The sequence below is a fragment of the Drosophila takahashii genome, chromosome 3L, assembly GCF_030179915.1.
Source record: "Drosophila takahashii strain IR98-3 E-12201 chromosome 3L, DtakHiC1v2, whole genome shotgun sequence".
In the NCBI taxonomy this organism is placed as follows: domain Eukaryota; kingdom Metazoa; phylum Arthropoda; class Insecta; order Diptera; family Drosophilidae; genus Drosophila; species Drosophila takahashii.
Window position 1 is genome coordinate 1534393 of NC_091680.1, and position 20234 is coordinate 1554626.

At 37.8% G+C, this 20234-nt stretch overlaps 2 protein-coding genes across 2 annotated transcripts in view; one reads left to right on the forward strand and one right to left on the reverse strand.

The window, feature by feature from the left end:
• Positions 1-3553: 3553 nt before the first annotated feature.
• On the forward strand, positions 3554-5552 carry LOC108055374 (oxysterol-binding protein-related protein 11). Its single transcript, XM_017138691.3, has 3 exons — positions 3554-3913; positions 4828-5224; positions 5285-5552. The coding sequence occupies exons 1-3, from the start codon at positions 3826-3828 to the stop codon at positions 5472-5474; spliced, it is 675 nt and encodes a 224-aa protein (XP_016994180.1). The 5' UTR covers positions 3554-3825; the 3' UTR covers positions 5475-5552.
• Positions 5553-7703: 2151 nt separating this feature from the next.
• The window catches only part of bab1 (bric a brac 1), a 68238-nt gene continuing 55707 nt past the window's right edge, over positions 7704-20234 (reverse strand). The window contains exons 2-4 of the mRNA XM_070215054.1: positions 9960-10017; positions 9459-9886; positions 7704-8648 (exon numbers count right to left, since the gene is read on the reverse strand). Of these exons, the coding sequence (XP_070071155.1) occupies positions 7704-8648; positions 9459-9886; positions 9960-10017 (1431 nt within the window). The remainder of the gene's footprint in view (positions 8649-9458; positions 9887-9959; positions 10018-20234) is intronic.

Sequence of the window (20234 nt, forward strand, 5' to 3'; positions counted from 1 at the left end):
TTGCGCTTTTCAATATAATTGAGAAACATAGAGACGACAATTATGGAGGTGTGGCCATTGCGTTTAGAAAATGTATTAAATTCAAAAGCATTACTTACAGGACTGATAACGACGTTATTGTTGCAACAACATTAAACCTAAACCCCAATATAACTATCATTTCTGTGTATTTTGAACCTTCATTATCCATGGATGATTTCAAGTGTGAAATTCTAAATATTCTTGACTTTTCTGATAATTTAAACAATGTCTTTATTATTGGTGATTTCAATGCCAGGAATACAGTCCTAGGTGATTATACTAACAATGCTCGAGGTAAATTTCTTATTGAATCAATGAACAATGCTGGTTTTGTTTGCCTGAACTCTGGTAGTCCTACGTACAGAAGACATATTGATAGTGCGCAAGGTTCTGTGCTGGATCTAGCTTTCACAAATGCTGGGCTCAGTACATCCTGGGAGTGCAAACCTTTATTTGTTGGTGGTAGTCATCACCACCCTGTAAATATAGAAGTTCTTGATACAGCAATGAAAAGCAGTACCTTCATAGCAAAAAACAGATTATTGAACAGTTTAGGAAAAACGGTTTTAAACGGTGACATTACTAACATAGCTAGTACCATTAAGGAAAAAATTAAAAAATCTACTTACATTATCAAAAAGAATAGGATTCCTAAACTGTGGTGGAATAATGACCTCAAAATTCTTTTCGAGAGATACAAGGCTACTCAGACCTTAGCTAACAGACACCCTTCAATGGATAACTATATTTTAGCTGTCAATGTAAAGGCAGTATGGAAAAAGGCTGTGAAAGCTGCAAAGAGTCTCTCTTATATGGAGAAATTAGAAGAAATAAATGAACAACCTTCTAATCAGTCTGCTTGGAACTTCCTAAAAGCTCTTAAAAATTTAGATTCTGGTAACTATTGTAAATTAAATATGTCTGATCAAGAAAACTATCTGCAGTATCTGGAACAACAAATACCAACGGATGTTTCGAACTCAATGTTTCATGATCAAATAGTGGATGCTGAACTCTTTCAAGAATTTAACTTAGTTGATCTTAACCTGGTTTTAAGCAAAAAAAAGAAAAGTGCTGGAGGTCATGACGGTGTAACTTTTGAGATGTTAAACAACCTTGACTCTAATTGTAAATCACACATGCTGAAGCTTTTTAATCAATTAATCAGAGACAATAGGATTCCCGAGGAATGGAGAATAATTAAAATTATTCCTATTCCCAAAAAAGATAAGGACCTTACGGATTACAAGAACTTCAGACCCATTTCCCTTATATCTGTTTTTGCCAAAACGATAAATAAAATGATTAAGGAAAGGTTGTGTGAATTTATTGAAAGTGAGTACATTTTGCCTGCTAGGTGTTTCTCTTATAGGAAAAACAGATCAGCTGCTATGTGTCTGAACGATATTTTAAACTCGTGTGAGCTATACAAATCACGTAAAAAGTCCGTGGCAATGGTAATTCTTGACCTTGAGAATGCATACAATTGCGTCAATTTGAATTTCCTCAAAAGAATTATGGTTTCGGAAAACATTCCTCCAATTTTTATCAATTGGATACATAACTTTTTTAAAATCAGAATACTAACTCTAGGTAAATACACTAAAACAGTAACAGGAGGTATTCCGCAGGGCAGTTGTTTGTCGCCTGTTCTCTTTAATTTGTACACGAAACGCTTACATCAAATACAAGACAGGAATACTGAGGTTTTTCAATTCGCAGACGATTTTATCATCTTATCCAGTAAGAGATTTTTTCAAGATATGGAGGATAACTTACAGTCTAAAATCAATGACTTCGAACTGCTATGCAGTGATATCAATATGTCCTTCAACTCAGGTAAAACCGTTTCACTAGTTATGTGCAACGGAAATAGTAGAACTCTTAACATTCAAGCAACTAGTGGAGTTATTAGGCAAGTGAGGAATACAAAGTTACTCGGTAGGATAATCTCGTCCAACGGTTCCCAGATTGAACAAGTTAAAAAAATCAAAGGTGATAATAATAATGCGATGCAAATTTTAAACTTAGCAACCACAATTAAGTCAGGTTTAAGACCAAAAGTTGCGACTAACATTTTTAAGACCTTTATTAGGTCAAAGAATGAGTACGCACTCACCTCATATGGTAATCTTACAAAGTCTTCCAGTAAACAGTTGTTCATTACACAGGCAAAATCTCTCAGAAGATGTGTTGGAGTAAATCCTTTTACCCCAAAATTTATGGTTTTTGCTTTAGCTGGTGTTATCCCGCCTTGTTATAGAGCTAAAATCTTGACTGCTAAGGAACTCATTAAGCTTAAAACAATCGATGTTAACAGATTTAATACAATTATTAATTCTAATATTAAAACCAGCTATAAGGTAGTCTATGATTCACTCAAACTTATCATTGACAGAATACAAATTGCAGATCATTATACGTATTTTAAGAATATTGTTATCCAACTAAATTTTTCGTCTAACAACAAAAAGGATATTGCAAAAGAGGAGGCCAAAGGTAGATACAGTGAATTGATCAGTTATTTCAGGCAGAATGATTACAATATCATATCCACGGATGCCTCTGTCACAAGCTCGTGCACAGGACTCGGCATAGCCGCTATCTGTGATAGGAGTAATGAAATGTACAAAATAGAGAATAGAATGAGCTCGGTTCAGGCTGAACTCTTAGCAATTAAACAAGGTTGTATCTTAGCTATTAAATCTAACTGGAGGAAGGTGGCCATACTTACAGATAGTAAGGGCGCGCTTATGGTACTACGTAACAAAAACTGTGATAATAACACAGTATCTGATATTCATAATCTTCTTAGTATTTCGTGTATATCCTCATGCTACCTGCAGTGGATACCTGGTCATATGTCTCTAGACTTAAACGAAAAGGCTGATTTTTTAGCTAAACAGGCCGTTTATGATGGCACTGATATTGATTACAAACTTAGTATAGGTGAAGCTAAAAGATTGCTAAATCAAGAGATTTGGAAAGAATGGGGATCTGAGTACGAAAGATTAGCAAGGGAGGATGGAGGCATCTTTGCGAAGACTTATCCTACATTATCAATTATTCCGTGGCACATAAAACTTAAATGGAAGGCAAAAGACATTAAATTGATTAATAGATTAATGACTGAGTCTACATATGACAATTGTTTTCTGTTTCGTATTAAGGCAATTGACAGCAATCTTTGTGCCTTATGTAATCTGATCGACGATGCTAATCACCAAATTTTTAACTGCCAAAGACATATCTTGATCAGAAGAAAATATAAAATCTTTAATCGTTTCTTTAATATTTCAGATCTCATTTTATCAAAAGAGCAGCTTTTTTATAGAGAAGTTGCAAAATTTATTAATGAAGCACAAATCAACTTGTAGGTAATTTTTATTTAACGTTAATTATATCCATGTAGAAAGGTAATTCGTGGATTTGCCACCGGCCAACCCCGCTGTTCGGGAAGCATCCATGCGATACTATCCCGATATATCGTATCTGGTCATATGCACACGTCGTGCGACCATCACTATCAGCAAGCATTGCTGAAAAAAAACCCAAAAAAAAAAAAAAAAATAAAATATTATAAAATCTGCAAACATTTTACGCAAAATCAAGAACTCGTTCCGCCAGCGCAAGAAGAAGAACCGACCGCGGCAGGCCACGCCCCCACTGCCAGCAGCAGCCGCCCCCTTAGCCGGAAGTTCCTCGTCGACTTTTGGCCCGCGGAGCACCCACTTTCCGCGGGAGGAGCACCCCGAATCCTCCAGGGGTTTCAAGGATTCCCAGGATTTTCTGGGAGCCGGCAGGATGGAGAGCAATCTGAACAGGATTATCCGGGAGTCCGCGAAGCTGAAACTCAGCGGACAGCTCAGCAAATACACGAATGTGATGAAGGGTATGATGTATAAAGTATAATATCAATATTCATTATCTACTGTTCTTATCAGGTACTGCGCATAATTTCACTTACCTTTGGAGATACTGCTCTATTAATATCCTATAACTGAAGAAAACCCAAGTTTCATTAGAAAACTCTCAACGGAACCCCAATTTTTTTTAGATTTATTTTAGAAATCCTTTAGAAAGCCCTTTTCTTTTATTTTCACCTTTGAAGATACTGGCCTACAAATATTTAAAATGCCTTGAATTACTATCCTATAACTGAACAGATCCCAAGATCCATTAGAAAACTCCCAAAAGAACCCCAATTTTATTAGATTTATTTGAGAAATCCATTAAAAACCCTTTTATTTTTAAATAACTATCTATATAAATATTCCTCAAACATTTTTCTAGTCACATTTTGCCTATTTATCACTCACCTTAAAAAATATTGGCCCAAAAAGATTAGCAATTTACTATATTTTATATCCTTTACTTAAATCAAAACACAAAATCATTTAGATACACTTTAAAAACCGAATTCAGAATTCTTTATTATGAAAATAATTAATTATTCCTCAAAATATGAAACAATGTGGCTTATTTCACTGTTTAATAATATTATTATAATTAATATTAACCAAAAAAACTTCCGTCTTTATTATGAAAATAATTAATTATTCCTCAAAATATGAAACAATGTGGATTATTATACGGCTTAATAGCTTTATTATAATTAATACTAACCAAAAAATTCCCTTAACTTCTGTCTTTATTATGAAAAGCATTAAATATTCCTCAAAATATAAAACAATGAGGGTTACTGCACTGTTTAATAACTTTATTATAATCGATGCTACCCAAAATATACGCTTAAATACACACACCACATAGAACGTCATCGTTAATCGTAGTATTTATTTCCAGGCTGGCAGTACCGCTGGTTCACAGTGGACGCAAAGACCGGATCGCTGAGCTACTACTTGTGCGACTCCTCGACGGTGGGCGACGACATCGCTCCCTCGCCCCACGTGCTCGCCAGTGCGCCGAGGGGTCAGGTGCAGTTGGCTGGCGCCGTGGTCTATCCAAGTGACGAGGACTCCAGGACCTTCGCCATCGCCTGTGCCTCCGGGGACACGGTGAAGCTGAGGGCCAACGATGCCAGGGCTCGGCAGGAGTGGGTCGATGGCCTGCGCGCGGTGGTCGAGAGCCACATGAAGGCCATGGACATCAGCAACTCGTCGCCGCTGCCGCCGCGCGAACTGCTGGCCGCCTCTGATGCCATGGTCTCAGCTCGCCAGGCTTTGTATCTCACTGAACAATGGTGAGGAATCTTCTCTAGCTGTTTTAGAGGGTAAACTAATTATACCACTTTACATTCCAGCAACGCTTCTTTGGCCCGGGCCATCGAGAGCATCGACTGCGCTTCCTTCTCGCCCACGGATCCCGATCTCCTCCTGCTCAAGGCCATCTCGACGGCCAGCACCCAGTGTTTGGGCCAGTGTTTGGGCCTGCTGCAGCGCCACCAGGAGATCAATCAGCCGCCGGCGGAGGCCGCTCCCCTGGTGCTCTGAGCTCCCGAGATAGTTTCCTCCAGATTCCACTATGATTTAACCCAATAAACACTAAGCCAAGCTAAGAAGATTGAAGAAGATTGATGTTGGTTGGTAAGAGAAGAGAAGACTTTTCTGTAGAGCTGGAAAATTATCGACATTTTTGATATTTTGGCAATGTCGACTCGATAATGCCAATGTTTTAAGGAGAAAACGCAAATTAAATATCGAGAAATAGCAAACTGTCGATTTTTTCAAGCTCTACTTTCACGGTGGATTTATAAAATCTGTCGTAAAGTCCGCTGAAATCCCAAGATAGAAACTGCATTTCAAGATGAGGTTCGAAGCAATGAAAAGACTTTTTCGGGCTTGGGTTACTTTTCAATGTTTTTATAAAATACTTTTGTTCGTTTCGGTTTTCCATTTTTCCGCTTTTTGTTTTCTTGGATTAATTAGAACATTCATTTCGACATTTAAAGTTAATTTGAACATAAAGTTTGCACTAAAGTTTATAGAAAATGTTGAGTTTTGGACTTGGACACAGATCGTACAAAGATACATAATATCCAGGAGATTTTTTGTTTTAATTGCTAACTCTTGCCATTGTTTTTTTTATATTACATCCTATTCCGAAAGTAGTTTGTTAAGTTTCGATACATGGTGTGTGGAACATCAAAGTCTATTTTGCGGAGGGGGATTCTCATGGGGATTACATAGATACTTATATATCGTGTGTGTGTTTATATACGGGCTATGGCTATGGTAGATGTTCTTGCGTATGCAAAAATAGTTGTGTTTATCCATTATCGTAATTAACTCTCATTTCTGCGATTAATCAATTGTGTGCTTGCCTAAACGAAATGCTGCCGAAAGGGGTTTTTAACCAAAAGACTTATATGTTCTCCTCTCGATATTCCATCCCATCATAATGTCGCCAGACTTGTGTAAAATAAATCCACGAATTCTGCTGCGAATCTCGGTGCTCGCTTTTTTCGCCGGGACAGAAGCGGAGCAGAGTCCAAATTAAGGCTAGAAAAGGCACTTTAGAAGGGGATCTAGTGGGGTGCTTGAAGGGGTTAATATGCGGGGTTTTTAATAGAGCTTTAAAATTATCGATATTTTCACAACGTTGATTCGAAATTGTACGATAATTTCGATATTTTTTCAAGCTCCAGTTTCCAATAATCTTAAATCAGGGGCATATAAAGTTTGACCGGATCGCAGCAGTAGTCGTTGTACAAAAATTTCGTTTCTAAATTTTGTCTAAAAATTTCGCTTGTATAAATACGTTTAAAAAAGTTCACTTGTTTTGTTTCTTGTTTCTTTTCTTTTTACAAATTTTGTTTGCGTTGAAATTTCAACGCTGAATTTAATTCCGAAAGGCATTTTTTGTGAATCTCTTGTTTTTATCGTTAAGCCTAAACATTAAATTTAGTTGATTTCCCTTCTTTTTTCTTCAGTAATTTTGTACATTTTCCATTCTCTTATTTTTTTTTTAGTAAATTCTAAAACAAAATTCGGGCACACAATTTACCAAGTTAAATCCGCTCAAAACTCTTTTGATTTCGTTTACATTTAATTAATATTATGCTGCTGGGGTTGGTTTTCGGTTTCTATTTCGGTTTGCTGTTTTTAATTTAAGTTTTGTGGAATGTTCCGGGTTTTCTGCTCCTCCTTCCACCTTTCAGCTGTAGCTTACAACTAAAGAGATCGATCGCTATTTATTTAGTTAGACTGATGGACTATAACATAATAATACTTTCAATTTTGATTCAATAAGTACGCTAGGAATAGAAACTAGGTGGCGATCGAGGATCGCGTGGAGGAAACTAGAGATAAACTGGCGCATGTAAACGTATACCTTGGTTAACTACGGAGATAATGTACATTTTTAAGTATCAAACACAAAAGTTGTTAAAGCTTATGTTTAAATTCGTTTGAATATCGAGTAATGGGTTTTTTAAAATTTAAAAAAACAAAAGATTTGGAAGAGAAACCTTTAAAATGTATTTACGTTTTACATCTAGTTTATGTACATATTTTTTGGGAATATATTTTTGATTTTTAATTAAAAAAACTTTTGTACAATTTATTTTATCATGTTATATGGAATATTAATATTCTATTATAAAATTATTATAAAATAAAGTGTAGTATATTAACCAAGGTATAGGTGTACACAAGTTTTTCCATTTTTATCATTTCATAACTTTTCATTTCACTTATTTCTTATTCATTTCACCCTCTTTTCTACTCGCTAGTGGTGGTAATGGGCTCCACTTTGATGCCACCACTGCTGGAGGAACTGGGCGCATCGGTTCCCGCTGTCTGGGAGGAGCCTCCCCCTGATCTTTCTGGAGGCACAGCGCCCGTTGCCGCCGAGGAGGAGGAAGAGGAGACACTGGCGCCCACCAACTCGGCCAGATCCTCGGCGAACAAACGACTGGGCGAGAACTCCCGCTTGTAGCCGGCCATGTCCAGGCCGAGATCGCCGAGCGGGGAGTGGAGACGAGGGGTTTCGCTGCGCAGCGGACTGCCCTTGGCCTTGGAGGCGGGATGATGCTGACCCAGCGAGGAGGAGGAGGCCGAGGAACTGGAGCTGGCACCGAAGCCACCGGATTTGTGGTGATGCTGCTGCTGCTGCTGATGGTGGTGCAAGTGGGCCTGTTGCTGTTGCTGTTGCAGGTGGAGCTGCTGGAGATGATGGTGGGCGGCCTGCTGTTGCTGCTGCTGCTGGTGGTGCAGTGCAACGGCCATGCTGGGCGGCAGATTCGGCAGGAGGCCAGCGGGACCGCATGGCGAAGGCGCATGCCTGGGCCCTGAGCCGCTGCTCAAGGCCGGCGATATGCTGGCCCTGCCTCCGCCCGCTCCTGGCACCCCCACCCCCACCCCTACTCCCGGGTGGGGTGGCAGATTGAACAAACCCGGCGGAACGGGCGGTGGTCCCGCCTCCCCGTGCTGATGCTGCACGGCCGCTGCCATTTGCATCTGCTGTCGGATGTTGTGGGCCACTGCGGCCACCGCAGCGGCAGTTTCCTGCGACATGTGCTGATCGCCGCCACCCACTCCTCCCACTCCGCCCACTCCGGCCTGCGGACCACTACCATTCGGACAGGCCAGCGAGCTGGGCGCTCCGGCCAGGGCGCCACTTGCGCCGGGATAGCTCAGCGGAATGTCCTGCAAGGGAAACGCGGGCTAACCCGAGAGCAGTTAGTTCGGTTCAGGGGAATGGCTCCTTATAAATACAGTATACCTCGCAAAGCTGCCGTTTCTAACTATTAATTCAAGAAAACGTTTTAGTAATTAGTAAGACAAAATGTAAGTTAAATTTGTAATTTGTACTACAACTCTTAAGAAAATCTTTACGAAGAGCATATTAGTATAGGTATATTAAATAATTGAAGTTTTTTGCCTTGAAATAAATTTTGAAAAGTTAATATAAATTAAAATAGTAGATTACATTATTAAAAACAAATATTAAGTATCACAAAGTAAATTAAAATAATTGTCTTAAATGTTAGAAATGCTTTGACTTTAAATACGTTGATTAAAAATGGCGATAAATAATAATTAAATATTATTATTAAACTAATTTAATATCAATTCATAATCATAAATTTGAAGATATAAAATAAAATGCATTAAATACATTTAAATCTTTAAAGAAAGAGCACTAAAATGTCATGTCTAATCAAGAGAAAATATTATTGGAATTTGTATATCAACAGAAAAGTTTAGTTATTATCCTAATTTCAATTAATTTACTTAATTTGCTCCTTTTATTTACTGTTTTAATTTAATTTACTATTAAGTTGTTTCCATAAATCTTTAAATTAAAGGTTTTCAAGGGTTTAGGAATTATACCATATTTAATTGATTTTTATTAGCGACTACTTTTTTTTTTGATTTATTTTAATTTTATGAAGTATTTAATTGTTTCCAGCAATCTGCTCAATCAATCAATCAATGGGCAACTCAGCGAATTATACTGCAGTAATTACCTACCGAATGTCGGCCGTAGGGCGGCATGTGGGCCGCCAAACTATCGTCCTTGATGTCCTTGGTGTCGCGGAAGACCACCGTCTTGATGACGCCCTTGATGTGCTCATCGGGCCAGATGCCCAGGAGGATTCTCTGCGGTCTGCCCCGCCCCTTGGGTCGCAGATCCGGGCCGCCGTCGATGGAGGGACCCAGCATGTTGTGCACCCTATTTGCATAGAGCACAAAAGTGGGATACGGGATGTCGTATTTGCGGGCGGCCTGCGACAGAGAGAGTCCCTCCTTCAGGACACTGAAAATAGCTTCGGCCATCGTCTCGGGACGCCAGGACTTCAAAGGACCTCGCTCGCGGAAGCGCATGTGGTGCATCAGGTTCTGGTTGGTGTTCCAGCACTTCTGCCACATAGACTGCAACTGGTACTGGTAGCTGTCTGCTGAAAGAGCAGAGATCGAGTTCAAAAAACGATCAGTTGGTTTCGATTATTGTGACTTAGTTTCTCTACAAACCTGCCAGCGTGGATCCGGTGGCGCCCATCCAGGCATGCGAGTTCTCCATCATTTTGGCCTGCAAAATACAGAGATTCAAGTATGAGCAAAGTGAGGAAAAAGGTAAGTGGTGCTTCAATTAATTGTGTGACTCGCTTTGGTTAGCGCTCGATGCGCCGTCTCCTCTTGTCTGTCGTCTTGTTTAGAATTTCCGCCCACCTTTTGCCATTTGATTGACATGCAAAATCGACCTATTTTCGTTTAATTTCATTTTTTTGTATTTTGATATCCATGTTTAGTATGGGTTTAGGGTTTGCAATAGGGAATATACAATGTTAAATACTCTAAAATATTCTTAGATCTTTTAAGGGCAAGAAAACTTTTAGTTTTACTATTTAATTTTTTTTGTTTGTATATTCAGGAAAAAGCAGCTAAAAATTTGATTCTACTTTAAAAAGTGTCTAAAAGTATACTATAATTTATTGAGCACGGCACACTTTTAGACACCTTTAAAAAAACATTAAAATCTTTAAGGATTTTATTTAATAACTGTTAACATTTTAAATATTCTTAAAAAAATTAAAAATACAAACTATAAAAAATATTTAAAAAATAATTATTTAGCTTCAAGTTTTAGTTTTTATTATTTTTCATTATTTTTAAATCTCTACCTACATTGTTTTAAATATTTCTTCCAAGTTTAATCACTTTTACGTCATTTAAGAGGTACCTGATTATTGAAAGGGATACTTTCTGCTCCAACTACCGAGACTTTTATGCATCGATGTTCTAATTCGAATTGCAACGTCAACGATACATTTAACTGGCTGACTGAACCTTCGAGTGGCGACTTGGTTGTCGTTGCTGCGGTTGTCTGTTTGCCGACCGTCGAGTGGCTTGCATCGAATTCACTAATTGCATAACAAAGTAACATTTGCATATTGTTCTACATATGTTAGTGGCTGGCTTCGGATTCGGATTCGTTTTCGGATCCACCTTGTCGATAACTTCATTACAAAAATTTCCATGAACGTGAAGTGTAGAAAAAAAAGCAGAAAAATAAAAACACAACAGACTTTTGTAGTGGCACTGGCTCAGGTGGGCACTTGTGCCCATTTAGCGTTAAGTATTACTTGTAACTTTTTGCCATGTGACTGACTGAGAGTGCTCCTATCCACTTCGTCCGTTTTCCCATTTTCCATTTCCCTCTTAGCCCTTTCCCCTTTTCCCACTTTTCCCGCAGGCCAGACAATGTGGCGATGTTCTCAGAAATCGTTGCCTAGTTTTATGGGCCCAGGACATGCAATGGATGGATTTACTTTTCGGCTCATTACGCCGCAAATTATATATTATTCACAAGTTTTTCTTTTTCGCCCGGCTAAAATTGCTTTATTTGGGGAGGGTGACTAATCCGGAGGACCCCTAACTTCACTATTAATTCCTTAAACAGCACATATCCGTTTTCCGACTAAGATAGTATGATATAAGATAATATTTTTAAAACAAATTTGTATTATGTTGTGAAAATACTCAGAAGAATTTTCTCTATTTTATAAAGGTGTCTATAAGTATGCTACAATTTATTTCAGTATCAAAGCGCAATGTTACATTTTTACAGTATTATTTTAGGCTAAATTTAAAGTGGTTTCAAACCTCATAAAACTCATTTAGTTATAATACAATATTAAGATACCCTCTAAAATTTATTTAAAATGTTCTTCTTCACTTATATTTTAAGGTTTAAAGTATTTCGAATATTTAATTGTCAAACCTACTTCCCTTTTTCCAAGTTTAAGTTAGTTTTGCCCCCTGATTACTCGGCGTTTGTATCTAAATACTAGCGACTATTGAGACTAATCACGCTAATGCCCAAATCTGTCTCAAAACGCGGACGACAGATGGCGCTGCTGTGCGTCCGTGTGAGCCCGAATGGCACTGTATGTGTGTGTGTGGTTATCCAGCTGCAGTTGCCTTCAATAATACGCCACGCCAAATGCCAAATAATTTATTTATTATATGTGCAGCTGACCAAAGCTGACTGGACCCCACACACACATACAGAACACATTGGAGGTATATATATCCCGAGTCCTGAGTGAGATTTCATTACAACTCATTTGACAGTCTTGGTGCACTCGACGCTGCCAAAATGTCATAGCTGAGTGGCATGCATCGAAAGGGGGCAGCGGGGGAGAGTTACCCCCCACCTACCATATACCCCAGATCCACCCGATTTCCCCGATCCCATGGCCAGCGGATTAGCGGACACGCATCGCGCACTGCCCCTACCTACTCCACTTACAGTGGAAACTCAGATTATTGAACTTTCATAAATCACATTTTTAAAAACTCTATTAAAATATTTTTGTTTGAAAAATACATTTTTACGGTTTAACCTTTAAAGGTGTCTAAAAGTATGCAATGAAAAATAGTAGCATGGAAATTAATGGAGAAATATTGTTGTATACTTTTAGACACTTTTATAAGAGAATCCAAATACTTTTAGATCAATTTTAAATTTCATTTTGTAACTTTTAAATTCTTATTAAAATCTTTTGATCGAACTAAAATGTAATAATATTTTTGTAGTAAATAGATTTTTAAAAATCATATCTTCGTAAAAGTACAAATAAATGCTTTCAAAATTTCTAAAAAAAACATTTTAATCTTGAAATCCCTAATCCAGGACCCTTTCCAATTTATCGCGTATCCACTGTACCTCATTTGTGAGCCTCAACACGAAATTAAGCGAAATGAAGTTGACCACGCTTCGATTTTGGCATCAAAGCGAACCGTTACCGCTTGCTGCTTGACCCGTTCTCCCTCCTCTCCCCTTCTCCCATTGACCACGCCTTCTTTGACGCCTCCTCCTCCCCCTCAGCCCCTGCAACGCCCCCTGCTTTTGCTGGTGCACTTGCTGCATGCATTGTTAATACAATTGGAGTCCAACGTCAATAACCAAGTGCCACGAATGGACCATTAGTTGAGTTGCGTGGAGTTGAGTTGCGCTTCGCCTGATGCGGGCCCAGTCTATATGTCTATATGGAATATCTGAAACACCACAGAGGGGAGAAGCCCAAACCCCACCCACATTTGCGGGGCCATCTGCATTTATGTATTCTATATATAATTATGCGGCTTAGCGATTGCTTTGCCTTGGCGGATTCCTCCAATCGGCCCCGAAAATCCATGGCACTCAACTCTGCATTTGATGGCCCCGGACAGGCAGCGAATTTAATCAATAGTAAAACTAGTTTCTTAAAGCTGGGATTAATTTTCGCCAGTAGAATTTATAACTTCTCTAACGGGAAAACATTATTAGGAGTTGTTAAATTAATGTTGATCTAGGCTTTTTGGAAAGATTAATTGGGAAAAGTCCAAGTTTAAACTTGAATGTATGATGATTGAAATTGCATAAACTTTTCTAGTGATTGCATTGCTTTCATTTTAAGTAGCTAAGCCTCACACAAACTGCAATTAAATCATATTTGGTCTTGTCTTTAAATGATAGGAAAATTTGAGTTATACTTAAATAAACAGGAGAGCTGCCTAACTAATTGCATAACTTCATTTTAGAATATTTTTGCTAATTTAGACTGCTAAATAAATATCTTTACGGTTAATTTTATTAGGGTAAAAATAAGACATTTAGATATCTTTAAAGTTCGCAATAAATTCTTTCATATTTATTTTTTATATATTCTTCTTCTTTATATATTATTCTTGTAGATATTAAATATAAAAAAAGCAGAGTAATCTTCGAAATACGTTAAAAAATCCTAAAAATACACAAAAGATAGGGTTGATTTAAATGGAAAACTGATCAAAGCCATAAAGAAATCTTCCCTTTCCCAACGATCCCAGTTTTTTTGAGGGCTGACTTTCCGGGTGTCTCCAAATTGGATTATCTAAAAACGTTGGGGCGTTCGCATCTTCCGCCATTTTCTGTCTGGAAACGCCCCATGTCACAGAATCGGGAAGAAGGCGTTCCGTGCGAAACCGAAACCTTATTTTTTTGTTAGACAAACTCAGCCTTTTTGAGGCAGGTTTGCAAGAGACCCGAGACCCTCTGCCAGATTTCTGGTCTCTAGTCAGGCGTTAAGACCGCATCAATTGGGCGTGAAGGAGCAGTAACTCCCTGGCCCTAAGCCCTAAGTCCCGGCAAAACAGTCCGAGTCAAGCGGCACTTGTGCGGCTCTTCTGAGGTTTTCGGTTGCGGGGTGGCTGCCACAATTTCTGATTCGCTCAAGCAACAAGCCTCAGACGCAGTTGTCGTGGCAATGCAATTTAGCCAAAACTCACAGCAGGAAACGCCAGCGGAAGGGCAGGGCAAGGGCAACAAAATCTCTAATGTCTAATGTGCGGAGAGTGCCGGAAAAAATAAATATAAAGGGGGGTGTCGAAGAAAAAATACCCTTTGTATTTAAAAATATTAAGGGGTGTCTTAAAAATCTATAGAGGTTTGCAGGATGTTTTTTGAATCCCAAAGTGCTAATGATGTTTAGCGAAGGATGATATCTATTTTTAATAATTTTAATTTTTTAAAATTAATTTTCACTTGAATTTTAAATCACTTATTAAGGTGTCCAAAAGTAGGCAACAATATTATTAGAACTGTATTTTTTTTTCGCTGCATACTTTAAGACAGCTTTAGAAAATATTTTAAAACTATAGTTTTAAAACCTAAAAAAAGTTTATTTATTACCATTAAAGTCTTTTACCATCTTTGCTCCAAAGAAGATATACCCTTATGTTTATTGAGAATCGCTTACAAAAAAAGCATCGTGTTTGCTGGGGAGGAATCGAATGCCTTATCCCCTTAACTCCAGAGATTTTCCGTGAATCACCCTCGCTTATTTTTTCAAGAATTTCCCAATCTTTTGACGCTCAGGAAATTGTCAAGTGCCGGTCCAAAGTGTGTGTGGCTGCGATTGTGTGGGGGTGTGATTGGGTTCGTGTTTGTGTAAAACCGAAAATTAATTAGCGTGAAAAGCATTATTGAAAGCCAAGTCAAATAGGCCAAAAACAAGTGAAGAAGGGGAGAAACTTGCATTAGTTTTTCGGTCTTAGACCAAAAGTCGGGCTCATTTCCTAGGCTTTTCCTTAAAAGCAGGAAGGAGCACATGTGGTTTAATTTGATTTAGTCGCAAAACTTGCAGCCAATACTCGACTTCATTAAAATTCTGCAGCAACTGAATCAAAATCAACTTGGGCCTCGTAGTTTTTGGCGCGCACTTTGCTACTTGAAACATCAATTACATCGCGAGGGGGTTACAGTGGGGGCTGGGGGTGTTCCCATTTATAGGAATATATTTCCTATATCCTCTTGGCGGCCCCACTTCTTCGCCTTCTGCTTCCCCAGCCATACTGGCGATATCCTGCAATGCTCAGCCCTTAGGCGCAGCCAACGAGTCGTTGTGAAGTGTGCTAGGATTTCACTTGAAAACTGCAATCAAGTGAATTTTGATATATATACACACACGGAGAAAAATCAAGAAAATATGTAATTAATTTATGATTTATTGATATATTTTCCACAATTTTTTGTATAATTTGTGATATTAAAATCAGTTGAATAACTCTCGATTGGGTGTTTAAAGGTTGGGTGTCTAAAAGTATGCAACAATATTTTTAATACAAAAGTAATATGAGTTCTGACAGAAAGACGACTACTATCTTTTTTCACTGCATACTTTTAGTCATTTATTTATAATTTATTAAGAAAAATATTTTGTTTTGGAATATTTAATAGATTTTGGGATTTTATGGTTTTTCTTTATTATCTTAATTATATTAGAATGTTCATAAGATTACATTTGGATCATGGGTAAAATTCTTTCTCCCTTTATCTCTAAAATCCAGATTTATTTACTTATCTACTTATTCTCCCAGTGCTTCTGCATGTGGAAAAACTTCATGGATTTAATAATCAAACCATTCGATGGTTAAAATGTTCCTCGAGCAGCTCTCCAGTTCCCTCATCGAGCTTTCTCCGCTCTCGACTTGTTCGTCATTTCCTGTACAATTTTATTATATTTCATACATAACTGTTACCCCGTTCTACCGCCCATTTTCACCCACCCCCTTTCACCGATTCAGTATTATATATATATATATCGACGGATATAACCCGGCGATAACAACAACACGAACAGCAAACGGCGAACGTTGCCTGTAAAATTTATACAAAATACAAATCGTTCGCTACATTATGAGGAATACAGCTCATTGGGAAATGGAATGGTATAGGATGGTATGGCATGGTATGGGGGCTCCGAAGGGACAGGAACCGGGGTTAGGATAGTATTTGCTCATATGTTTGTTGCATTTAGCGTTTTTCGCTCTGGGTAGAGTGGAAATAAAGGAAAAATCAACGAATGCCGAGCATGGAAGTGTTCAATAAATTTTTACCGCTGAGTTAAGCTTGAATGGAAATCAGGGGTGTGGAAACTGTGGAAAGGGGTCAGTAGTCAGCAGTCACAAATGGGGGGATTTTAAATTAGCATTTGCTTAGTTTGAAAATATTTGTAAGTCGTAAACTATGCAGAACGGAATGATTGGTAATAGCCAGAAAATAATGGAAAAGTTAATGGAAATATTTGCTTGGCATGATTTGTAATTTAAATATTTAAAAGAAAATTAATGTTTGTGGTTTTCTTTCTTTCTGATAAATAAATAAAACTAGTTCTAGCACTTTTAGCTATTTTTAGAAGCTAATTAAGCATTTAGCTCCATTTATTCCCTATAATTAAAGTGCTTGCTCAGACTTTGCATTGTTTTACTTTCCAGACTAATTGCCGCAATCATGTTTAGCCAATCTTTACTGCCCCCTTCTGACTACTCCATAAACTTTAATTTCGTTGTGCGCACAATTTTTTATCATTGTTTTGTTAAAAAACTGCAGTAATTTATACATCGGGCATAGAAAAAAAGAAGAGAGAGAGAAAAAGTTTTGCAAACGCAGGCAAAAATGGAGTGCAATTGGTTTTGGAATGGCAGCCCAGCGATCAATCGGCAAAATAATGCGTTAACTTTTACGTAAAACAAACAACAGGGCCAACAAACACACGCAACTTTCCAGCAGACCAGAAAAAAACAAAAAGGAAACAACTTTCTGCAGCTCAAAACAGGCGGAAAAAGCGATTAGAAAAAATTATTGCATACGCTGAGGCCTCTAAAACTCCCGCAAAAAAAAAACAGCCAACGAACAAAAAGTTTAAAATATCGCTGAAAGTTTAGGCACACGTAGATATATAGTACGCATTTTATAGTTTGCTGCGAATTCGAGTTCACCCACAAATTCGCTTTATTATGGATTAATTTGAAAGATTTGTACTAAAAACAAATCAAAACGAATCTGGGAAATTACTAGAATTTTTAAATTACTTATAAAGGTGTCTAAAAGTAGGCAACAGTAATTTTGTATCGCATATTTTTTTTTACTTCATACTTTTATATATTTCTTATAAATTTGCACTTGTAAATATAATATGTAAGCTAGATTTGCTAAAATGTTTCCTACTTTCTGAGTCCAAAAATTCCCGAGTCCCCACACAAATTTCAAATCAAGTCCCCTGCCAAGAGCGACTAAATGCCAATTAATACGAATACCCATAAAGAACAATATATATTCAATTATTGGCAAATTAAAATGTAAACAAAACGCAGCCAGTTTTGGGTTTTGGGTATCGGTTTCCGATTCGTTTCGTATTCGGCCGTCATAAATTGTGGCACCTAATAAATTGACACTCTGTCATTGTGCGGCATTTACAGTTTATAGTATGTGTTCGCACCCCCTCTGGATTGTTGGATTCATGGATTGGTGACCCACACCCAGTCCCTTTGGTGACCCATCTCAACCCATGTTTGCCAGCTTTTTTTGGCAGGCTTTCTGCGCTCTGTGTGTTGCATGCAACAATTGTGTGTGCAGCCGAACATGCAGAAAAAAAAGAGAGCAAACCAAACCAACAGGCAAAATGCAAAATCCACCCCAAACTCCTTTTCCAACTGCCCCTTATTTTTGTTGCTGTTGTGTGGTGGCTGCTGTGGTCGAGTTGCGGTGCACCGCAGCGTTTAAAATGGTTTGCCAGTCATTTTTTCACATCATTGATTGCTTATTAGATTATAAACCGCGCCACTGACTCGCTCCCTTCTCTATTTTCTTCTTTTTTATATTTTATTTTATTCCGCCCGTGGCACGTGCTTCGATGCCTCCCTGCCTCGTAATGTCCTGCCAACAACAACACCGCAATCAACATCAACAGTAGGGAAAAGTGCAAAAAATGTATATATACATATACCATCCTGCATCTGTTGCAATTTGTGCGCCCTAAAATAGGCAGGCAACATTTTATATTGGCCAAATATTTTCACACGGCTTTGGCATATTTTTTATGGCCACCGACCATTAAAGATGCGTGATTTATAACTTCGAACAGCAGATCCGCAGTCCCTTCGCGGCCTCTGTGTGCATTTTTAGCAGGGTGAATAAATAAAAAAAAGAGTAGAGTTCCGCAGAGTAATTGAGTAAGTGGAAGGTGAAGTCTACGAAGCTCAGGTAATTTATATAGCTAGAAAGGTAGTTTTCTCTGACAAATAAATGGATATTACAAAGAAGAAGGAAATATAAAAATTAAATTACATAAAATGTTACACTATTAATTGGATTAAAATGTTTATAAACAGGAAAAATTTCAAAAAAAAATATATAAAGTATACCAATAAAAATTAAATTAAAAAAACTTTAACTTCTAATTAAAAGGTGCCTAATTTAATAATGACGTAAATGTAAAAATGATATAAATAGTAAAATAAAATTAAAGTGATTTTTTAAAAGTATTACCACAGTCTGCTAGGTTTCTAACATTTTGAAACTAAAGTAAGCAAAAATAAAATAAAATATGAATAACAACACAAAACCATGCAAATGTAGGTACATAAAATAAATTTAAAATTAATTATGCTGTCAGATACGAGAAGAAACCCCCGGTGAAGTTCATAAACCTCTTGGCATTTATATTTTTATCTCGAGCTCCGTCTTTAGCCAACTTTATTTATATAAATAAATTAAAATATGCAAATGCACATAAATCTGAAGAGGAGGTGGGGGGTTGGGGATGAAAGGGAGAGCCCTAATTCGGGGCTGCTTTCCCGCTAGTCTTCTGATTAAGGACTTCTCCCTGAGACTTCTACTTCTCTCGCCCTTATCTCACCTCGATTTTATGTCTGAGAAATGGCGAATCGTCGTCTGCGGCAAAATGTCTACCCTCAGCTGAAGCTGCTTTCCTCTGAAGCGTGGCTAAATTTAATTTTATATTTTATGTGCGCACATCAAAAAATCCTTGGCGGGGTTTCAAGAAAGTTGTGTGGCCCTAAAATATGAAAAACAATTAAGCCGCCGTCTGGCTCTAAATTCGGGTGGGTTAAAATGGGTTGTAGAGGGTGGGTGGTAAAATGGCTAAGGAAAATGGCTGAAATGTCTACTTCATTTTCATTCCCAGTGCAACATTCAAATGCTGCAACAAAATGAGTATTATGTATTTCAATTCATAATGAATTATTCAACATTCGGTTTGCATTTTTTATAAGACAGCGCAGCGGCAGAAACTTCACCTGGAAAACGGGCATGGAAATACCGGGGAAAATGGCTAAAGAGGCGAAGAGACAAGACACTTGCTGCAATTTAGCCATAAAACGAAACGAACAACGACAACAACCAAAAACAACAGCCAGAAAACAACAACGAAGGGCAGACAAAACTGACACTGGCAGTCTCAATTTCTCCGCTCATTCCCAACAACTCCAATTCTCAGTCTCATTCTCGTTCTACCTGTCGTTCGGCAATAAAATTTAATAAATTATTTACGCTGGCAAAATGCATATTTGTTGCATCATCAGAGTGGAAACAACCAGTGGCGGGGGAACCGGGAGCCGAGATTTTCTTAAAGTTTCGCGCAGCTCAATAAGTTTTGCAGCTCTATGCTATGTTCGCTGTTTTTATTCACTTAGAGAAACTTTGCATCTAAGTAAATATAGTGCCTTTTGAAATTTAATTAGAGAACTTTTTGGGGCCAACAAAATAAAATGTAAGGAGGCACAGCAATCTATCTGAAGCACAGTGATGCTACTTCATTAAAATCTTTATCAAATATTCTTTATGTGGAGTAGATTAGAATGCTATCTAATGATTTGGCTCTAAGTTACTCCAAATATTAAACAAAAAAATATTCCAGAATAATATTAAAACTCTTAATGCAATTAAATTGTTTAATGCATTTGATGGACTCCTCTTTTGAG

What these genes read in the sequence shown, in the direction of transcription:
- LOC108055374 (XM_017138691.3), top strand. Translation starts at nt 3,826, where the DNA reads ATGGAGAGCAATCTGAACAGGATTATCCGGGAGTCCGCGAAGCTGAAA. An exon ending in ATACACGAATGTGATGAAGG is followed by an intron (nt 3,914 to 4,827) that starts GTATGATGTATA and finishes ATTTATTTCCAG; the next exon opens with GCTGGCAGTACCGCTGGTTC. An exon ending in TTGTATCTCACTGAACAATG is followed by an intron (nt 5,225 to 5,284) that starts GTGAGGAATCTT and finishes TTTACATTCCAG; the next exon opens with CAACGCTTCTTTGGCCCGGG.